The 19,505-nt window shown below is 43.7% G+C and overlaps 2 protein-coding genes across 11 annotated transcripts in view; one reads left to right on the top strand and one right to left on the bottom strand.

Moving 5' to 3' along the window:
- The window catches only part of CLIP4 (CAP-Gly domain containing linker protein family member 4), a 32,655-nt gene extending 22,020 nt beyond the window's left edge, over positions 1 to 10,635 (top strand). For 9 of the 10 annotated variants that reach the window (XM_040611677.1, XM_040611685.1, XM_040611680.1 and 6 more), the window contains 7 exons: positions 242 to 325; positions 3,493 to 3,633; positions 4,016 to 4,150; positions 6,358 to 6,481; positions 7,273 to 7,337; positions 7,971 to 8,043; positions 8,683 to 10,635. In XM_040611677.1, coding sequence (XP_040467611.1) covers positions 242 to 325; positions 3,493 to 3,633; positions 4,016 to 4,150; positions 6,358 to 6,481; positions 7,273 to 7,337; positions 7,971 to 8,043; positions 8,683 to 9,004 — 944 coding nt within the window. In that variant the 3' untranslated portion in view covers positions 9,005 to 10,635. The remainder of the gene's footprint in view (positions 1 to 241; positions 326 to 3,492; positions 3,634 to 4,015; positions 4,151 to 6,357; positions 6,482 to 7,272; positions 7,338 to 7,970; positions 8,044 to 8,682) is intronic. The other variant, XM_040611686.1, reaches the window with a different exon arrangement.
- ALK (ALK receptor tyrosine kinase) overlaps positions 9,881 to 19,505 on the bottom strand; it is a 322,417-nt gene continuing 312,792 nt past the window's right edge. Inside the window, exons 29-30 of the mRNA XM_040611688.1 lie at positions 16,604 to 18,683; positions 9,881 to 13,991 (exon numbers count right to left, since the gene is read on the bottom strand). Of these exons, the coding sequence (XP_040467622.1) occupies positions 17,979 to 18,683 (705 nt within the window). The 3' untranslated portion in view covers positions 9,881 to 13,991; positions 16,604 to 17,978. The remainder of the gene's footprint in view (positions 13,992 to 16,603; positions 18,684 to 19,505) is intronic.

The raw sequence follows: 19,505 nt of genomic DNA, 5'->3' as shown, positions 1-19,505 counted from the left end.
GTTTGGCAAGATAGTTTGGGCTGTTTTAAGGGGTTTAACATCTGTGCTTATCCATCAAAACAATTCTGCAGTCTTCTTTTACCCATTGATCAAGAGTCTAAGGAATTGTACGGTTTTATCTATTTTATCTGTGCATCCACTAATCTGCAAATCTGTCAAATTGTTTTTGTGCCAGACTTTACTGTAAAATTGTTGTTCGTTGTTAGGATGTATGCATCTAACTGTATGTATTTTTTAATAGGCTTAAATGTGGCAAAAAAAGACAGTGCTTCTGAAACCAGCTTTATGACTGCTAACAGGGGCAAAAATGTACCTGCGAAAGACGGTAACTAAATTTTTATTTTTTAATATGTTGAGAAACACGTTGGGCAGGGCAGAGGAAGTATCATTACTGTCTTACCTTTGTAGAAGTCCTGTGTCTGCACTACACACAAAAGTTGTCTTGCCTGTCTGTACCCAAGTCCCAAGCAGGCTGTTTACTAGGAGCAGAAATTTGGTGTGGATGTTGTGCTGGCGCTCTGTGTTGGTCTGGGAACAGCTTCTCTCCAAATACATGGACAAGAAAATATAGACAAGCCCTTAACGCTGGCAGCTGTGTCAGTAAATAATCTTACGGAAGACCTGCAGAATTACCTTCTTAGGTTTCTGAGGGAGACCTTTTGCCCTGTATCGTTACTGCTCAGATTTTAATGAAGAACTGTGCACGTATTCTGTTGGGATTTTTATTCACTCCTGTATCTGTATAATAAAGTGTTCCCATCTAACAGCGCTTGGCATTGTATCACGGAAGACTCACAATAACACGCTACAAATATGAAAACTGAAACTCAAGCTTTTTAAAAAGTTCCTTTTACATATGAATCATTCTTTGCAATTACCTAGTTTCAGAATTGGATAGTGCCTTCTACTGCGTCAGTATTTTGTTTGCTGAAAGTTTAAACATAAAGGGACCTGACTTTCAGGGATGTCTTAAACTGTAAAAATCAGGTGGTCTTTGAGGTTTGGTCTATAAAATCATACTCTTAAGTGTTGGTGAAAGCAGTGTGTCTTTGCAATAATTTGAAGTGTGAATTTGAATATGCTGCCTTTGAAGAAAAGCATCTTTTTATATCCTCCATCAGTGAATAGCTGTGAGGAGGAGACTTGGTGAAGAGGCTAGTGTGAGATATTTAAGCCTTGTCTTAGATGATACTTTTTCATAAGCGAGCTAAAAAAACTTGTGTAGGCAGAGATTTCCAACATTTGATTCGTGGAGGGCGCTTAATGGCTTGGTCTTCAGGTTCTGGTCACACAACGAAGTGAATTGGCAGTACAGGGTCTCGGTTTGATGGATACAGTATGATATCTGCAATTACTGGGACTCGAAAGGCATTGCAGGATGTCAGTGATGTGCAGTGAAGCCTCATTTCAGGATTTAGTGGTTTAGATGATATTGTCATAAAGCAGATGCTGAACCATTAGGAAAAACCAGCATCCAACTGAAAAAGTAGCTGTCAGTGGTTCTTTGTCAAATAAGGTGGCTATTTCAGCTTGGGGGTTTTTGGAGTTTGTACAGAGTCTGTTGGGTTTTGTTTTGTGTTTTTTAATACCCACCGGCCCCCCAAACCCTTGACGAATTGGAAAAAAGGTCTTGAGGGAGGGGGAGGATGGAGAGGAGTAAGGACAACTATAGAGTTCTGTGGCAAGGATGGAACGGTCAACTGTACAAATACCCCTGGGAACGATACGTCCTCTAATGGTTTGTAGAGAAAGGCGCAGGGATATTGAGTATTACAAGGTAAAGGACAGTCACTGTGTTGTGCTGTTGCAAAAATACTGGAATGTATAAAAAGCAGCATCAGCCGTGAGGTACCCAAAGTGACCTGGGTGCTTTGCTTGGCACAGGCGAGGGCTCTGCTAAAACACTGCACCTGGCTCTAGACGCTGCATCTCAAAAAGACGAGAATCAACTGGAGAGAATTCAGAGAAGACACCACAATAACTAGAGGTATAAAACTTGAGCAAAGAGAAGAGACTGTTGGAATTTGTGATTGTGTGATTAAAAAGACCGAAGATTAAAGGGCTAGAACAGGAAGCTTTCAAATACAAGGAAGAGTATAACCCATTCTGCATGTGTAGTGAAAGTAAGAAATCTTGAGTTAAAACGGTGGTAATTTAGGTTTTATATTAGGGGAAAACCCCCCTATAATGGTACAGAAATGATGTGGTGAAGTACATTGCTGAGGAAGTCCCGAGACCTCCCTGCTGTGTGGGTTTGTAGCCCAGGTCACACACTCCGCTGTCAGGAGTGATACAACAAAGAGTTGTTTTGCCTGATGGAGGAGGAATGGACGATAGGAGCTTCTGCTCGCTCTTCTCCCGCCCCGTGAGTTCCCACAAAGTGAAGCATCTCAATGACCACTTTGCCTTCAGCAGTTTTTGTTGTGTTCCTGTAGAAGAGGTAGGTGCTCTGACCTGCGGTGAGTCCGTCGCTGGACTGACTTCTGAATATGGACTTGTAGTATGTGTTCGCCATTGCGTGTGGATGTATATACCTTGGACTCGGAGTCTGCCTGTTGAGTCACCGCTTATTTAGTAGTAATTTGCATTTTCTTCCTTGTAGCATAGCTGCAGCCAGCATCTTGGAGTCTTTAGATTTCTGTCCCCAGATACCTAAGCTTTTGCTTTGACCTTTCTGCAGCTCTTTACTGTTTTGCCAGACTGGGGGATTAAATTCTATTGAACATGCTAACCCTGTGTTTGCTATTAAAGTGCTTTGAGAAAAGTAATGAATTAAGCCTCTCAGAATTGTGAAAAGTTCAATAAGCAATATTATCTTAATTTTTCACATTGAGAAACTGAGGCATAGACGTGTCTTGCTGTACCCTGTGTCATTTTGGACAGAAGGGAGTAGGAGAGGGGAGAACTGGGAGAGCCTTGAAAAGGAAGGAGGGAACTGAACATAAGTCTTGGAGGACAGTTTAGACATCAGGGTTTGCAAATGGAGATAAAAGTGATTTATTTCCCATTCTTATTTTATAGTACAGATTTTAATATTAATACAGTATGTAATGGAATATAGTAGGCTCTAATCCAGACAATAATTCACTTGCATCATATCACCTTCCTTCTACTTCTCGTCAAATCTGTAATAGGCTGGGTGCTGAAAGTGTGGTGGTATGTTCCCTTGGTAATAAGGCTCCCATATCTTAATGAATATGCTTGGGACGGTTTAGAAGAACTTCAGAGAGTGAGAGAGAAGGGGCTTTTGGGGACCTGTCCCAGCACTCATCACCTTATTTCCAAGGCAGGGTTAGATGATGCACCGATGTCATTCCCGACAGGTGTGTGTGCAGATGTTGCTTAACAACGACTTCTTTTGGCTATTCACTTTGAATTCTGCCCGCTACGGAGAACGGACAACTTCCTTCCTAACAGAAGCTTTCCCTTCTGCTTAATTGGTCCTTTTCTGAATCTGAGCTCTGAAGGGCTGTTTCCTTTTGTGTCTTTTAGGTTTTCCGGGCTACAGCAGCTCTTCCTCTTCTACTACCTCCTTGGAAGGCAAACAGAGTTCCTCCAAGAAGCGGAACTTGGCTAGCAGCAATAAAAAGGCAGTGACTGGTGGGTCTTCTGCCTCATCTAAAGGTCGTGCTGGTATGGTGTGTTTCATTGAGGTGTATCTTCACAGGTGGGAGTTCGCTGCTGTACCGAGTACTTAAGTAGAACCGCTTGTGCTGTTTCAGAGTCTGAGATGGTTCAGGAAAGATGCTTGGGAAGTCTTTTAACCGTAAACTTAAGTTTGGCAACTTTTAAAAAGTTTTTTAGAACATCTTCAAGAGGAGAAGCGTTCTTCTAGTTGGTCGCTGTGCCTTTCAACAGCAGAAAAAAGGCTGTAGTCCATAGCTTTCCTGCTAGAGCAAAGCAATTCTTTAAGCAAACTTTGTGGTGTGTCACCATGTGTTAAAGGTACATATTGAAGACTTCAGTTTTGAAGTACAAAGTCACTAATTTCAGATGTTGTTCTTCTGTTGACCAGGGTTGTATAGCTCTTCTCCGGCTACGAGGAAAAGTCCTTTTGTTGAAGGAGAAATTCAGGTTGGAGACAGAGTACTGGTGGTAGGACAGAGAACAGGCACTGTTAGATTTTGCGGGATGACAAAATTTGCACCAGGTACTTGCAATACTCTTTGTGTATGTTGTAGAATTAATAGGGAATTGCTTACGTGTGAGCACACGAATGTTAAGAGCACTACATCCTTTTCCTCGCTCCCTGCATAAAAATTGTAGATGTACTGGTTTGTTAGGTGTCTCTCCTGTGTTTCACTGGCTGGTTTTTACTCTAATGCAACTGCTGGGAAGAAACAAGGGTTTAAAATGTGACTTTTACTTGTCCACTAACACGGCTTCATTAGGAGAAATATTTTGATGTTGAAATTGTAGGTGGTGTTACAAAGCTTTCTGAAAACCTTCAGTTTAGTCTCTGAATTAGTATATAGTTTATTGAGATCACACGCCTTTACTCCCTACTCTCTTGTAGTAAGCCTTTTTGACACAGCTTGTCTGTTGCAGTACTGGGACTGTTATCATGCCATATAGCTGTCTCATTCTTATCTTCTTGGCATCTTTAAGAGGGTAACGGTGAACATTTAAATCTTAACTAACAAACCTTTAAAAGAAACTAGGTCACAGTGCAGATGAAAGGTTGCAAGCGTCTCAAAAAGCCCCAAACGCTACCACCGTTTTCTCATCCTTCTCCCTTTCAGCTCCTCCCTGCCTTCCCCTTGCTAAAAAACAGATTGCAGTGAAGCCAGGTGTCCTCAAATGGAAGTGAGTTGTTTTAAATTCGGGAAACTACGTTCTGAATACTACTGTTTTTGTAACCAAGTAGTATGTTCTTTATGTTCTTACCTGTCTATAATCTTCTGATTGCAAGAGTAATGCAAAACCAGTTGTTAAGTGTTGGTGTAAGTACCTAGTTTAAATGAGGTCCATTTGGTTGATACGTAAGCGGCAATGCTCTTGTCTTGACACTTGGTGGCATCAAAATTAAACCAAAAATGTTAGAATGACAGACTGTGAGACTGTGGTACAGGCTTTTTCCATTTGTAGTCCTTTCCCCAGTTCTGTTGTGGGCAGTCCTTGATTGAGACGCTGTGATGAACTGATTCTGCACTTTAATGTGATCGCTGGTACCTTCATGTTGTTGCTTACAGAGTAAACGTTGAGAAAAAGACTGGTTTTCCAAACACACTGTAACAAGTGTAAAACCAGAAAGCTGTTCAACAGCGTAAGGCTCCCTGCCTTCCTTCCTGCTCCAAATCAGGGCGCAGAATTTTTTGGAGAAGAACGTTGCATTGTAAGAAGTGAGGACAGAATCTCAATGCAAATCTTCACCATTTGCAAAACCAGTAATTTATAGAAAATGTGACAGATGCAGTTTTAAGTATTTCAACTTTAATATGTATCAAAGCTCTGGAAGTTACCCATACTTTATTTCTTTTGCTGCAGTGTAGATCTTTATTTAATTCTAAATACAGGAAGGGGAGAACTTGCTGTGTACCGAGCCCTTCTAATTCATGAGCTGTCATTCCTGAGTTTCTTGAGCTGATAATTAGAATTACCATTTTATCCAGTGCCTTAGTACCAAGTGACTTGAATTAAATTTTGAATCTTTTGGGGATGGATAGCATAAGGACTACTAATGGAGGATGAAATTTAGCACCTTTACATAATTAGCTCCCATTTATCACGGGTTATGAATGATCAAGCTTATTAACATCTTGGTGCCTATTCAGTGTTCTGTACGAGATGACTTGCTGGCCACTTCTGATTCTTACACCCCTCTCTCACTATCATACAGGCAGCCTTGCAATTTGTATTAATTGTAACCTGCTAGATGGAGAGAAGGAATGAATTAATATCAAAACTTTTAATTTTACTGTTGATGATCTCAGATGAGGCATAACCCGTGTGGTCAGAGGACTAAAGAGGGAAACTTGAACCACCACTGCTGCTCTTCCCTGTCTCCTTTTTTTTTCCAATAGCCACTGTTCGATTCAGTAACGTTCTGTTTGGCTTCAGTGTATAGATCAAAGGTTTTATGTTTTCTGTATCAATTCAAATGTCAATTATTTCCTTGAAAGCATATAAAAAGGCTGAGATAATTATCTTTAGATTTATTCTGATACCAATTTTTGCATAGTTACATAGAGAGTTATTTTGTTATATATATATATTTACTATTATTATCTAGACGGTTTCTAACTAGCAACTGTTTTCCTTGATGTGGGTGAATGCCAGCTGCACCAACTGTCTAGATGGAGAAAAGCCTGTGGTGTTCTGTTCAAAATACCGTGATTTTATTGTTTTGAAATGTAGGATTCTGGTGTGGAATTGAATTGGACAAGCCTCACGGGAAGAATGATGGTTCTGTGGGAGGCGTTCAGTACTTCAGCTGTCTTCCCAGATACGGTATATTTGCACCACCATCTCGTGTACAGAGGTAAGCGCTGAAGCTGTTTTACCGTGTGTGTTGCTGAACACTTTCTTAATACGTTTTCCAGTGGGAAACAAAGTTTCACAGCAGATAGGGAAGAAATAATAAATGTTTTCTTCTGCTAACGGAATGTTATACCCTACATTAAATACCTGGTGGGTTTTAGATCAGCTTTTTGAAAGTAGAGTATAAACTGGGAATGCAGCTCCCCCTGTTTCTTTTGTAGCCACTTCAGGTATTTCATTCCGGGGCCTCCCATTTCTGGTGCAGTCCGTGTTCATTAAACCTGACTCTCACGACCCAATCCTGATGCGCTGAGCTGCGTTTGGTTATAAAAGGGAGTTGCCTTTGGCCATGACTGGAAATACTGTTCCCATTCCAGCTAACTGCACGGGGGCCCAAAACGTCCACCACTTTGTAGTCTCTTTGCCAGGTCTCAGGAGGAACATCCGAGGAGTACTGTGCTCTTTCCTCCTGTATTTGCACCTAGTTACTCTGCCAGACATGTTCTTGCTTTTCTTTCCCTGAATCGTCTAGCTCAGGCAAGCTGTTAAAGAGCTTGCCTCAAAATCGTACGCGCTCTCTTGCTGAGTAAAAGGCAGCTAACCCGAATAAACTGGGTTGCCCTGGGCACCTCTTACGTGCCAGCCTGATTACAGCTGGAACGTTGGTGTCTCTTGGGGGTGGGTGGAGGAAAGAAAGAATCGGAACTTCAACAACATGTGGCAAGAAGGCCTCCAGCAGCAGGTTTGTTCAGAGTCGAGTTGAAATGACTTTGTTGTGTTACTGTTTTTCAGATTAACGGGTTCTCTGGATTCTCTCACAGAGACTTCGTCGGGTAGAATAAGTCACGCTTTTCCAGGTAGGAGTGTAAGACTGTCATTTGGCTTAGGCAGCTGTTCTGCAAGCAGAACCTCCTGCACAAAGCCAGCTTCTCCAAAAGCACAATAGATTCTCGAGGTACCCAAATGCCAGCCAGCAGTCTGGTGGTCCCTTCCTAACACGGAGCCTGCAGAAGGGATGTGGAGTACCGTGTGGTCATGAACGCTGGACTAGCAGAAATAATTGTCAGAGTTAAGATTGTTGACACTCTCCCCTTATCACTGTATTGCATTCTAATCAGAGTTAACCATAAATTGAACCTGCTCCTCGATCTAAAAGAGATTGATGCAGGGATCAGTGTAGGGAATGACTAAATTACTAAAGCTTTTGTGAGATACTTGAAGTAGTTATTTTTCTTTTTCCTTCCCTAAGCTTTTTGTGAAAAGGCCGCTTCAAATTACCCTTGTTCAGTTTGTCTACTTTAATTTCTGTCCTCTCTGAAAATCTGAACGTCTTATGGATGCTTTCATGAGACATTTCATTGCTTAATTTCCAAATTGGAGGTGAGACTGTAGCAAATGTAGTGGAAGCAGTATGAAAGCAAACACAAAGCATATGAGTTTGTAAAGGGTGTTTAAGAAGTCCTACACAGCTTATTAACCTTTCCACTTAGGTTTTAGACGCAGTCTAAGCACCACTTCTGCATCTTCACAAAAGGAGATAAACAGAAGAAACTCCTTTGTTAGGTGAGTGTTTTGCGTTTGAAATGTTTAGGTGAGCTGGCTGTTAGCGTTACTGTTTCTTGTGCAAAAGAAAATCTTCATGCATGTACGATATCTAGACCTTTATGTGCTTATTTTTTTTCCTTCCAAAATGGACCAGTAGTAGACTCTTTTTGTGTGAGCATCCAGGAGTACAGTCCTTGAATGCAGGTTGGCCTTAAAATTGTTTTCCAATCGTTCATCACTGCGTGTTCTCCAAATTCTTGTATTTTCACACAGCTGGGTAAAGGACTTCATTTTGTCCTGGTGATCCTGGCTGACACGTGCATGTTAAAAGTTGTTTTGGCAAAACTCTTTCAAGCCCCAAGTAGAATGTCTGGTACTGCTTGATTTACCAGTACTCTCACCTACGGTAAATATTGTGGATCCTAGCATCAGGTGAAAGGACACTGATTTTCCAAGTATTTCAGACTTGCCATGTGTACTAGCCTGCTAATGTTGTTACATGTTTTGCTAGTGACATGTGATCAAACACACTTTTTTTAAAAAGGAATTTGAGTTTTTTTCCCCATGCATTTCACTGAACTACAGATTTGCCCTGGATGGTTTATAGAAAAAAATCACCTTTTTCATTTTTATTTTTTGTTTGTTTGTTCTAACTAGATCTAAGAGCTCTGTGTTACGGCGCAGCTGGAGTAGCACCAGTGCAGCTAGCACCGAGGGACCGGTGAAGCTGCATGAAGGCTCTCAGGTTCTGCTGACCAGCTCCAATGAAATGGGGACAATCAGGTACATTGGTCCTACAGACTTTGCACCGGGGATATGGCTCGGACTTGAGCTCAGAAGTGCCAAGGGAAAGAATGACGGCTCCGTGGGGGAAAAGCGCTATTTCACCTGTAAGCTGAACCACGGGGTCTTAGTTCGACCTAGCAGGGTAACCTACCGTGGGATTAATGGGGCAAAACTTGTCGATGATATTTGCTGAGCCAAAATGTGCTCATACAATAGGAAGTAAGTATTGTAAAGCACACAAGCACCCCAGCTGGAAGGCAAACTTATTTTTAAATTATTAAACCTGCATTTGCATTTTACGTAGAGAGAGAGATATATATAAAAAAGTATATATATATGTGTGTTTATAGATAATATATATTTTAATATATATATTAAAAAAATAGAGAGATATGATACAAGTTCAGTCACATTAAGAAGTAAGCCACTACTATGTTTCTGTTACTGAAACAGCCCTCGTCTGGGAAGGTTATTGCAAAAACATCTTGGGTTTGGGCTGCTGTATTATTTGAATAATGTCCCAGTTCGAGAATGCGAGTATATTTTCCAATGTTCTCTAAAGTTGCTTTGTGATTCATGCAGTATTTAAACGATTTTACTCCATGTAGTAACAAACTGATAATGCTCTGCGCACTGCTGCTTTTGACAGAGGAGGTGGTTAATGAGTGACATTAGTCCAGTTACCAGGCACTTTGTCAATTCCAATACCAGCTGCTAGCAATAAGCAAGCAAAAAAAAAAAAAAAATGTAAAAAGATCCCTTTTTCAAGCACTAGTGGAAGTATTTTTATATTTTATCATTCAGATCCCTCCTCTTCTTTTCCCCCTCCTCCTCTCCCCTCCAGAATGCAAAAGGGCTGACAAACACAAGGATTTGCAGTTACCCTAGTGAACAGCAGCAATTAAATAAAAAGCCTTTAAAAAGCACAAATACGCTGCATGTCAGTCTATAGTAAAAAGCACTTTTTGTTGTATGCGTTTGTAGGAGTTATGCGTCAGAAGCACTCTTTAAAATAATGCACTTTGCACTCTCCTGGAGAGCTTTCCCTCGTTTTTAAAGCCTTTTTTTGTTTGGTGTGCTACAGGCTATGAGTATCAGTTTTTAAATGCAAATAAACCCAGATTGGAACTATACGTAATAGCCTTATCATAAATATTAAGTCTGTATAAATAGAGCACGGTAATTCCTGCCAGTGGTATGGATTATATGCAGGGTTTTCAAGCAAGCTGTTAACATTATTTGATTTGTTTGTGGATACACGTTTCTTTCTGTTTCCTTCAGAACAGTTTCAAGTGTAAATTTCTCCCAAGAGCCTTATGATAAATTAAGGCTCGTTTTAGGTACAGCTTTGTAACACACCTTGATGTGACATTATTTGCCTATCAGCCTTTTGACCCAGCTAATATTTTGTCTGTGTGTTAAACATGTATTTATTTTAATTGCTCAGTGTATGTAAATGTTACTTTATCAGGATGGTTTTGCGTGCCAGGAGAGTCATTTTATTCTTAAATGATCTGCTTGCTTTGACCTACTTGAAGAAGTGACACTTTAAATAACATCATAATATCCTATTTTTAGACAGAATTCTGCTGCTGACTTCTAAATATTGCCAGAGCTGTTTTTCTTGAGCTGTATTTAAAATAATGCATATTGTAATCTAACTTGCAGGAATTTTTAATTCAATATAAAAGCTGTAAATTTTGAATGTAAAGAAATTAATGCTTTATATTTGAAGATGCAGATATTTAGTGATGTACTGAACTTTACTTTGTCCAGTATCTGTTTCTCGCTGGTGTTAGTAAAATGAAACGCTGGTGAATGGTATGGGGAAAAGACTTTCCATGAGGTTGTCAGTCTGCTTGCTTCTGTTCTTGTGTACAAATTAGGCAAACGGGCCCCAGCAACTGCACAATAGAACCCAGAAGTTTTTACATCTTCTAGCTACGTGGTACCATACTGTCAGCTGTCAAACGGAGCGTTTGTACAGCACAGCACGTTTTGCCAGTTTGTCCCAGCTTTGTGCTCCTGGGTGGGCAGTTCAGTTTCTGTGAGGAAACATTCATTATGGGAAACGCTGTTTCTCCTGCCTGACAAGATGGAATGGAGATAAGGGCTTTATCTGACGGGTAGCTGGAGTTCTTCCGGAGATGCGTAGGGGAGTAAGCGTGTGGGTCAGGCAGCAAGCTCAGGCAGTTTGTTACAGTCACACCATTTCTGTGTGGCCTGTCTTGCACAGATGAAGGAATACAGAGCAATAACCTCTTCCCAAGAGTTTTGTGATTCACTGGTAACTTTTTTTCTCCGAGGGGTCAGGCTGTACCTTCCACAGGTCCGTAGCTACACCCACTTCAGCCCACTCTGGGCTAGCGAAGACTGCAGGACTTCACCGGCGTCTGTCTGATGCGTAGAGCAGAGGGCATAGGTACTGTCTGAGCATCGGGGTAGTCTGCTTCCCCTTCAGTGTCAGCGTCAGCTAGCGGCACGTTTCTCCTGAAAGCTCTGGCCGTAAGCAGCTAGAGCAGTGCAGGTTAGAGGAGCAGATCAGGACTGCTAGCGGGGTGGAGCTCTTCTGGTAGCACTGAGACTCTTCTGCGAGGAAGCAAGAAGCGCTGTAAATTTATGTGGCTTGAACCAGAAATAAATCAGTCCCTCCATTCCAGAAAGGATTACTGATAGCCGTCTTCAGGTTGGTGATGTGAAAGGATTTGTGCTTCCCTAAATCCAAGGTAAGTTGCTGTAATCCTTTTCTCCACCTCTTGCTGGAGAACACTGTCATAAAAGTAATTCTGAAAAGAACTGGCAGTGAGGTTTGAAATTAAGCGCTGTGCTGAGGTCTGTATGATCGCAGCCCCAATTGGTTAGAAAAAAAGGCAAATGAGCCTCAAAGTCCCTGTAAACCATATAAATAAAATATTACCTGTTTTATAAATACACAGGTGGTCCCCAGCAATTCTGTGCTGCCTGTGCAGACTTGGAGGCTTGTCCTCGTTCCACAACATGTCTCTGGGGTCCAGTTTTAGGAAATGTTCTTCTTCAGTGCTCTCAGCCATGAGATCCTTTGAGCTTTGTTGGACACTGGCTGGAAAGGAGAGGTCATAGGTGTGACAGGAGGGGGGAGATTTTCTTGACGTGTCCCAGCAGGATTCAGTGACTGTTTTGCAGATGTTGACAGTAATGGTTTTCTGGGCAGGGAGCCTGTGCTTTTAAAAAGTGTTGCTATCCAGCAGGATCTGAGACATAAGGATCCAAAACCGGCACTGCACATTTGCAAAGCATAACCTAGTTTCTCTGGTGAGTTAGCTCTGTTACCCGTGAGAGTGTTACATAGGTGGCAAGTCTGGCATTTACAGAGTTCAGATTTTGCAGAAGCCTCGTCAAACACCAGGTGGAACCTGAAACCATGTCCATGAAGCCACGCAGCAGCGTACCCACCTGCATCCCACCTGCATCCTCTTTCCTGCCTCGCTGCAGACAGACAACTCTGGAACAAATGGAAATTGCAGCAAAGGCGGCCAGCCCGTGCCAGATCAAAACCGGTGCGTGGCGGCTGCCTGGTGGGGGAACTAGCTCCACTCCTAGAAGAGCACAGGGGAGCTCACTGGTCAGTTAGGACAGGAAAGAACCAAAGTGTGGGGGAAGTGGAGAGGTGCCTGCCAGCTGCCTGCTCAGGGAAAAAAAAGTCTTGTTAACTGAACTACAGCACTATCCTGCGGGGAATGTGGATAAGCAAGTGAAGGAGAATAACGTTTACAGGTAAGTCAGTTCCAATTTCAACGACCGTTTCTTGAGAAAGCAGCTACCTACGGCATAGGAGTGGTACGGGGAGGGGCAGAAAGTGAGCATTTTGGGGCAGGACCCACCTCTTCCTGCGTTAGTCGCAGGACTTGATGCTGGCGCTCCACTGTATTGAAACGCAGCTTATAATTAGACCTACTCAAAGCCCACACCCAGAGTCATTAGGATAGAAACATTTAGGAATGAAAACACTGAAATGCTCTTCTCAGCTGTCTGCTCTGTTCTCTTTTTATACTGGCCTGTTTCCTGGAAAACCCCAACTTTGCTGGTGTGTAGTAGCAGGAACGGCACCTTTCTCTGTAAGAAAGTGGAGGTGTGACACCTGCAATGCAAACGAGCCTTTACCCCGCTGCTGCGAGCCAGAACGGGGGCTGGCTGCGGTTAACAGCGCCTTTGGGGGTCGGTGTATCTCAATACTTCTGTAATGTTACCACGTAAAAATGGATGGCCAGAGCCCGACTGTGATGCCGATCCGGTGATTAGACAGCCCAACACAGGAAGCCGGCTACAGTCACTTTATTTGTCTTCATGCCTTGTGGTTCACTACACTTGTTTACAATACAAATACACTATTCAATACAAAATACTCAATGACCATATATTAGTATTTTTCTTCATTGTATCCCTGAAGTGCACAGGCCCTTCCTTTACAAACAATGTTGCATAAACTGCTGTACATGAGACAGACACTCCTCTAATGAAGCTTGTTACTAAAAGAAGCCAGATGCAGACAATTCAGACATTTTCCTGCGATGGGTTTAACTTTGGGACAGACAAACCGGGATGTCTTTGCTGCTGTGGAAGGCTGTTTTATGCTATTCCTACATCACAGTTCCTGTCACCCAGCAGGCAGGCTCAGTAACGGGAGCAGACTGGCAACGTTAAATCCTTCGGAGCCGGTTTCAGACCTCCGACATCACACAGCGTATAAACGGCTGCGCCCAGCGGTGCTGCAGCTGCTCTCGTGCTGAGCCTACAGCACCGCCGTGGAAGGCTGACTCAGCACCTTCACGCAGCCCTCGTGTGTGCAGCCTGTGGCACCTGTACTGCCCCTCGCTACAGCAAAGCCCCTCTCCTGCTGCCCCTCCTCCCACTGCTCCTGGAGGAAGCAGGACCACCCAAACTTCTTGCTTCGCTTCATTTCTAGGCATGCAATGGAGAAACAAGGTTCAGTAGCGAAAAGGAAGATGAAGGGACAACAGGAAAGGTAGATAAACAGGCATCCCAACCTAATTTACCTTCAGGTGCAGAAACCTACCTAACATCTATAGAAACAGGTAGCATCCACGTGGAAATAAGCCATTTTCACATTATGAGTGTGGTAGCACTGGATTTTCCCAGTCGTGCTTTACATCCTGTAGATCATACTGCTTCCCACTTTTCCGCTGTAGAGTGAGGAAGACACGTAAGACCAGAATGTAAATATTGCCAATGAAAAAGACTGTCTTAAAAACAAATTCCTTAAAAAAATATTTTTTTTTAAATATAGTTTGCTGAGACAATATATAAGTCATAGACAAAAATGGGTAAGAGGGTTAAAATAGCTTTTTTTCTCCTACACCACTGTAAGCCTAGCGTGCAGAAGTTTTAATAAGGGAATTTGGGATTTACACATGCTGGGGTGCTTTTGTCTGATGAGGTCATGGTGACTTGTGCCCCTCCTGTTCCCTGCAGTTCTGAGAACTGAACAGTTGAATCTTTCCAGACAGAGAAATTAAAAATTCCTAGTTCACGACTAGACAAAATACTCTTGCCAATGACGTACAGCTATAGGAGCTGTGCTAGAATGAAACTGCTAGAAACTGGAACAGAAGAAATGTGAACTCTGAACACTTCCAGATGTTGTAAGAGAAATGCTAAAACAAATTCTATGAAGAACCTTGTACAGAATTTAAGCCACGGTTTCCTTACAACTATGTTGCATGAATTACTCTGCTTCTTACACACTCACACAGAGGCTGTAACTGAACACGCTGTTAGCTTTACCCCAGCACCCAACCTTTTTCTTGTTTCCCCCTGCTCTCCTTGGAGCATCCCTGGCAAAGCCTTTCAGAAGCTTCTTTCCTACCTCACCAAACTGCTGCTAGTACTGCTTCCACCCAGGGCTAACCTGCAGGGCCGCTGCAGCGCTCACACAGTTAAACGCTGCATCGTTTCTGTCAGCCCTTCAGCTCCCTGGAGATGGCACAGTCACTGATAGTGCTGAAGTGCGAATCGTTAATTCGGTGACAGAGGCAACTGGTATCATTACAGAAAGCTTTTTTCATACCATCCCAGTGATACAAACCAAATCTCGCATTGGCACAGAAATCCTGGCAAAGCTGTGGCAACAGGACACACACTTAAAAGTTAACGCAGCGGCGAAATGACAAGGGAACTGTCTTCACTGCAGCCTGCACACTAGTAGCAGAGCACCCTTTGGTCCAGGCCATTAATTCATGGAAATAATTTGTCCTTGATGGCATTATTTGTGGTTTAAGAGACAGGCAAACGCTCCAACCCTTCTTTCGAGTGGTAAGATTTGACTAGCATCAGTATTTACAAAACAATTTTTGCAAACTGGGGTGCTGTGCTTGGACAGCACACAGGGGTACCAAACTAAATGGTTGCTATGGAAGAGCTCAGAGATGTTATTTTTTTACATTAAAAACAAGCCCAAACTAGATTTCTGAATTCCAAGAGTTAAATTCCAAACCACAAAACACAAAACCCAACACCAAAAAACCCACAACAAAACATTTTACACTGGAGACACTGGAAGGAAGCTTATTGGAAACCAGCTGAACAGCATTTATCACAATGCACCGTACCCAGCAGGCTAGAGAATTTCAGTAGTAATTCACCATTTCCCCTGACCAGAATTATCTCCTCACGTATTGTGTAGGTAAGAAGGCAGTAATGTGTTTAGCTCCTTCGTTTTTTACAACTCGTTCTGTAAGAGTGTTTCAGTTGAAATTCTATGATAAAATAACTGCAGAGCAGTAACCACGCTATCACCGTGGCTGGGGAGAGCCTGCCTTTAGCACCTTCACCCCCACAAACTTAGAATCATCTCTTGCTGCTTGTGCTTTTAAAGCTTTAGAAATGCTACCTGTAACATCATAACCTGGCAGCTTATCTGCATTTGTGCAGCATCAGAGCTGCTGCCCCAGAGCCAAGAATTAATAATTTCAGCTAGTCAAAGATCATTAACTTTGCAACTTTTTGTTCATGTGTATTCTTTGAGAACACTCATCAGCATACAGCTCAGATCCTGACCTCAGCAACACGTAAGAGGCAGGGCAGTAAAAACCCAGCGTGTTCCTATGCAAAGAGCTAAAGAAAACAATGAGGAGCTTCAGCCCTTCTGAAAATGAGAAACCTAGAATATTTAAATGAAAATCGCGATTACATGTGAGTAATATATCTAGCGTAAGAAATTATTCTGTAGTGCTTACCTCCTGAATGAATCCGCTTTCCTGAGACTCTAGAAAACTTCCCCACTGAGTTTACCGAGCGAGAGGGACCAGCATGACACTAACGCAGTCCTAAGCTAGACCAAATCCTTCCCTGGTGGCTATTTCATGACAAGAGCTGTGAGCTTAAAAACCTCGGAGATCACAAATATTCTCTTAATTCAAGCTAAAGAAACCTACGGGACGCAGCACAGCACCCGAAGCACAACCCTCGTTACCCCCAGGCAGCAGCGCTGCGGTGCATCCCTCGCAGACGAACGTGAAATTCAGAGCAGCCCCTGACCCAGGTTCCTAACAGCAGAGCACAGCCCCTCGAACCAAGCACCACACGCAATTTTGGCATTTGTCTAAAACCAGGTTTTAGTCCTGGGTACCAGAGATGTCAGAAAGGCAGGCTGAGAGCACGCCGCCTCCCTCCTCCTGTTCTTTCTACAAGGGTAGTGGCCCAAACCAAGCCCTCCAGTCGCAATCTGCACATCTCAAAGGCCAGGAGTATGTTATGCGGATTCTGGTTTGTTCCCTTATGAATACAGGAAGCTTACCTCAACGTTTGGATCCAGGGCCAGATTCAGAGTCACTTCACTGAAATGAAGAGTCTCGGACTGAAGAACACCTTCACATTCCTTTGCTGATGCTCCACTACCCCCATTTCTATGGGAACAGGCACCCCTTTCTGGATAGCGTTCATACTAAAACAGCTCCTTGCAACCCTAAGTTGAAGTTACTAATGCACATCTTTACACATGAATTATTTCCTACATCTATGTTTTGACAACACACTTAACTGGAGTATTTTTCATGCACAAGGTGTACAAAATGAGTCAATGAAGTGTTTGTCTTTAAACCACTATCATACACGTATTTTGTTAAAAGAAACAAGGGCTCTACACCCTTCAAACAATACAGAGAGTATCTATCTGGCATCCGGATTGTGGCACGACGTAGTCTTCTGCCTTTACGTTGTTTGTACAGGGTATGTCAAAGGCTATCGTAAACCTCGGAGGTATGCAGGTGGCTGTCCATTTTCAGGGCATGGTGGAAGTCTCTCTCACGACCACGGTCCTTTAAAACTTCACCTTGGTTCCACTTGACATGCACAAGTTCCTGATGAAGGACATTCCTACTTTTGTAGGACAGAAGGAATTCTAAAGGGCTTTACTCAGTTTTAGTGCTTAAACACAGGGGGGAAAAAAAAAAAAAGAAAACAAAACCCCCAGCCAAACCACACACCCCCACACTGCAGAATGCCTCATAGCATCTACAGCCACCCTCCACGCTTCCTCTCTCTCCTTCGGTATGACCCGTGGCTTTCTATTGCCCTGCCAACACCCCCGTAAGTGCTGTGCATTCAAGGACTTTCGAAGACCGGACTGTAGCTGGAACACAACTCGGGAACGTGCCACCGCCTCACCATTCGGCGCTGCCGTATCCTTCTTCAGTTTGGATAGAGGCTGCTCTCCCCAGACCCACTACAACCTCTGCCAGCTGCAGGAGATCTCCAGGTGTTCCACAGCAACCACAAGTTTGGCACGGAAAAACCCCAGACATGAAACACTCGAGGCAGCAAGCTGCGGCTTTACACACAAGCAGAGAACGCACAACTGAGAAAAGCTCACAGGAAGGGCATGACAACGACCATGCGTATGAGTTGATGCAACAGCAGCTGGGCCTTGCAGTTCACATCTGTTCCCTGTATCCTCCCTCCCGTTCGTTTCTTTTACTCTGTTGGGGCTCTGGTGAGTTGAAGCCTCTCGGGTTAGTTGAAATGACAGCTTCGAGGGTGGCACTTTTGGAGCAAGTTTGGCACAAAACGGAAGGTAATGCTGTTGGATCCCTTGCTCGTGGTGTGGCGGGTAACAGGACATCTCTTCAAGGCTCAGGGGCCACGGGGGGGAAAGTCAAGAGGGTCGAGGGCCCTCACGGCCCCTGCTGGGTTATGTGGCTCTTGTTTCTAAGGACAGGGTCCTCGTAACTGCTAGCACAAGGTGGTGTGGAGGCTTCCAAGGGTAAGCCCTGCTGTTGGTATCCGTAGTTGACATTCCCACAGGGGAAGTGGCGGAGCCTAAAGAGAGGCACTTCTTTGACACTTGCTGTTAGGGAAGATGGCTCTAATAGCAGGGAGGAGCCGGGCAGCCTGCCAGTCACAATGGTGGGCCCCACAGTACAGTTTCCTTCCTGTCCCAAATTCTCCCTCTCGGGCATCTCCTTCTCCAGCAGAGAACTGTTTTTGCTGGCCTGCTTCTCTGCAAACCAGGAACCGTAGGTCGGATTCCAGAGGTTGGTGGGCTTGTTTCTGGAGCCCCGGCTTTTGTGCAGCTCAGAAGGGGGATTGGACTGGGCATAGGCCATGTTGATGTGTCCCCCCGCTGAGGCTGACTGCACCTTCCCCAGTGCCGGCGGTTCCAGGGCTCCCACTTTCCCTAGAGCTTTTCCAGCAGCGATGGCTGATGGCAGGGGTGGTGGAGATGGGAGAGTTTGCTTGTCATCCTTTCTGTCCTGGTGTGTGGAGACCAAGAGAGGAGGAATTCCTTCGGGATCATTGGGGCGCATTGCTACCTTCTCCTCCTCCTCAGCTGACGGGCCATATTCTACCGGCAAAGCGGTGTTGATGACATCTGGATCCTGCCAGAGAGAACAACGAGAATTCCTCAAAGTCTGCTACCATCATGCACACTTGGACTTGCTTGAAAGCCCGACACACCTGACAGTTGTCATGCCATGGCCACAGAGCATTGTTCCCACTACCTGGAGTCCCCATTCCCTCTGTAGAGGTTGCTGAGAAAATGCAATTAGCTGTGAGATACAATGGGATACCCTTAAAATAAAACTCTAAAAAGAAAGCAACCCTAAAACTCACCACAGAACAGCAGAGGCACAATGAAAAACATTTTTATGTCCAGCCAAATCTCCTGTGGGAATGTTGTTTTGAAATCTATATGATCTCAAAGTTCATAACATTCTCAGATAATACTGAGAAAGTTTCAGCCACGAAGTATTGCCTCCATACAATGAGGGAGGAATGGGAATGCAGAGAGAAGGCAATGCTGGCGGACCCCTTGAAGCCCGAATCCATAGGGACTGCAGGTCTGAGCTATTTAAGCAGTTTCAAAAATTAAACTGAGAGAAAAATGTGGTGATCTGGGCAAGCTTTAATTACTGCTAGACGCCATGGCAAGCTATAGATAGCAGGAAACAATGCCTCCCAACCCCACGATCCAAACACACATGAAAAACAGACCGAGCCTCCCAAACAGCGAGGGAAAGCAAACTGACTGAGGCAAGTAACTGTGAGAGGCCACACAAGAAGCCTGCACCGATGCAGGCAGCAAACTGCTTTCCAAGCCACTCCTCATAAGCTAAAAATCATGGTAAAAAAAATAATAATCGGATTTCAGCCTGGAAAGCCAGCCACATCCTTGCCCCCTCGGCTAGCCTTAGAAGCCC

This window comes from Falco naumanni, chromosome 12 (genome assembly GCF_017639655.2).
Source record: "Falco naumanni isolate bFalNau1 chromosome 12, bFalNau1.pat, whole genome shotgun sequence".
NCBI classification, from domain to species: Eukaryota; Metazoa; Chordata; class Aves; order Falconiformes; family Falconidae; genus Falco; species Falco naumanni.
The sequence above is the reverse complement of the archived record's forward strand: the minus strand, read 5'-3'. Positions and strand labels throughout refer to the sequence as shown.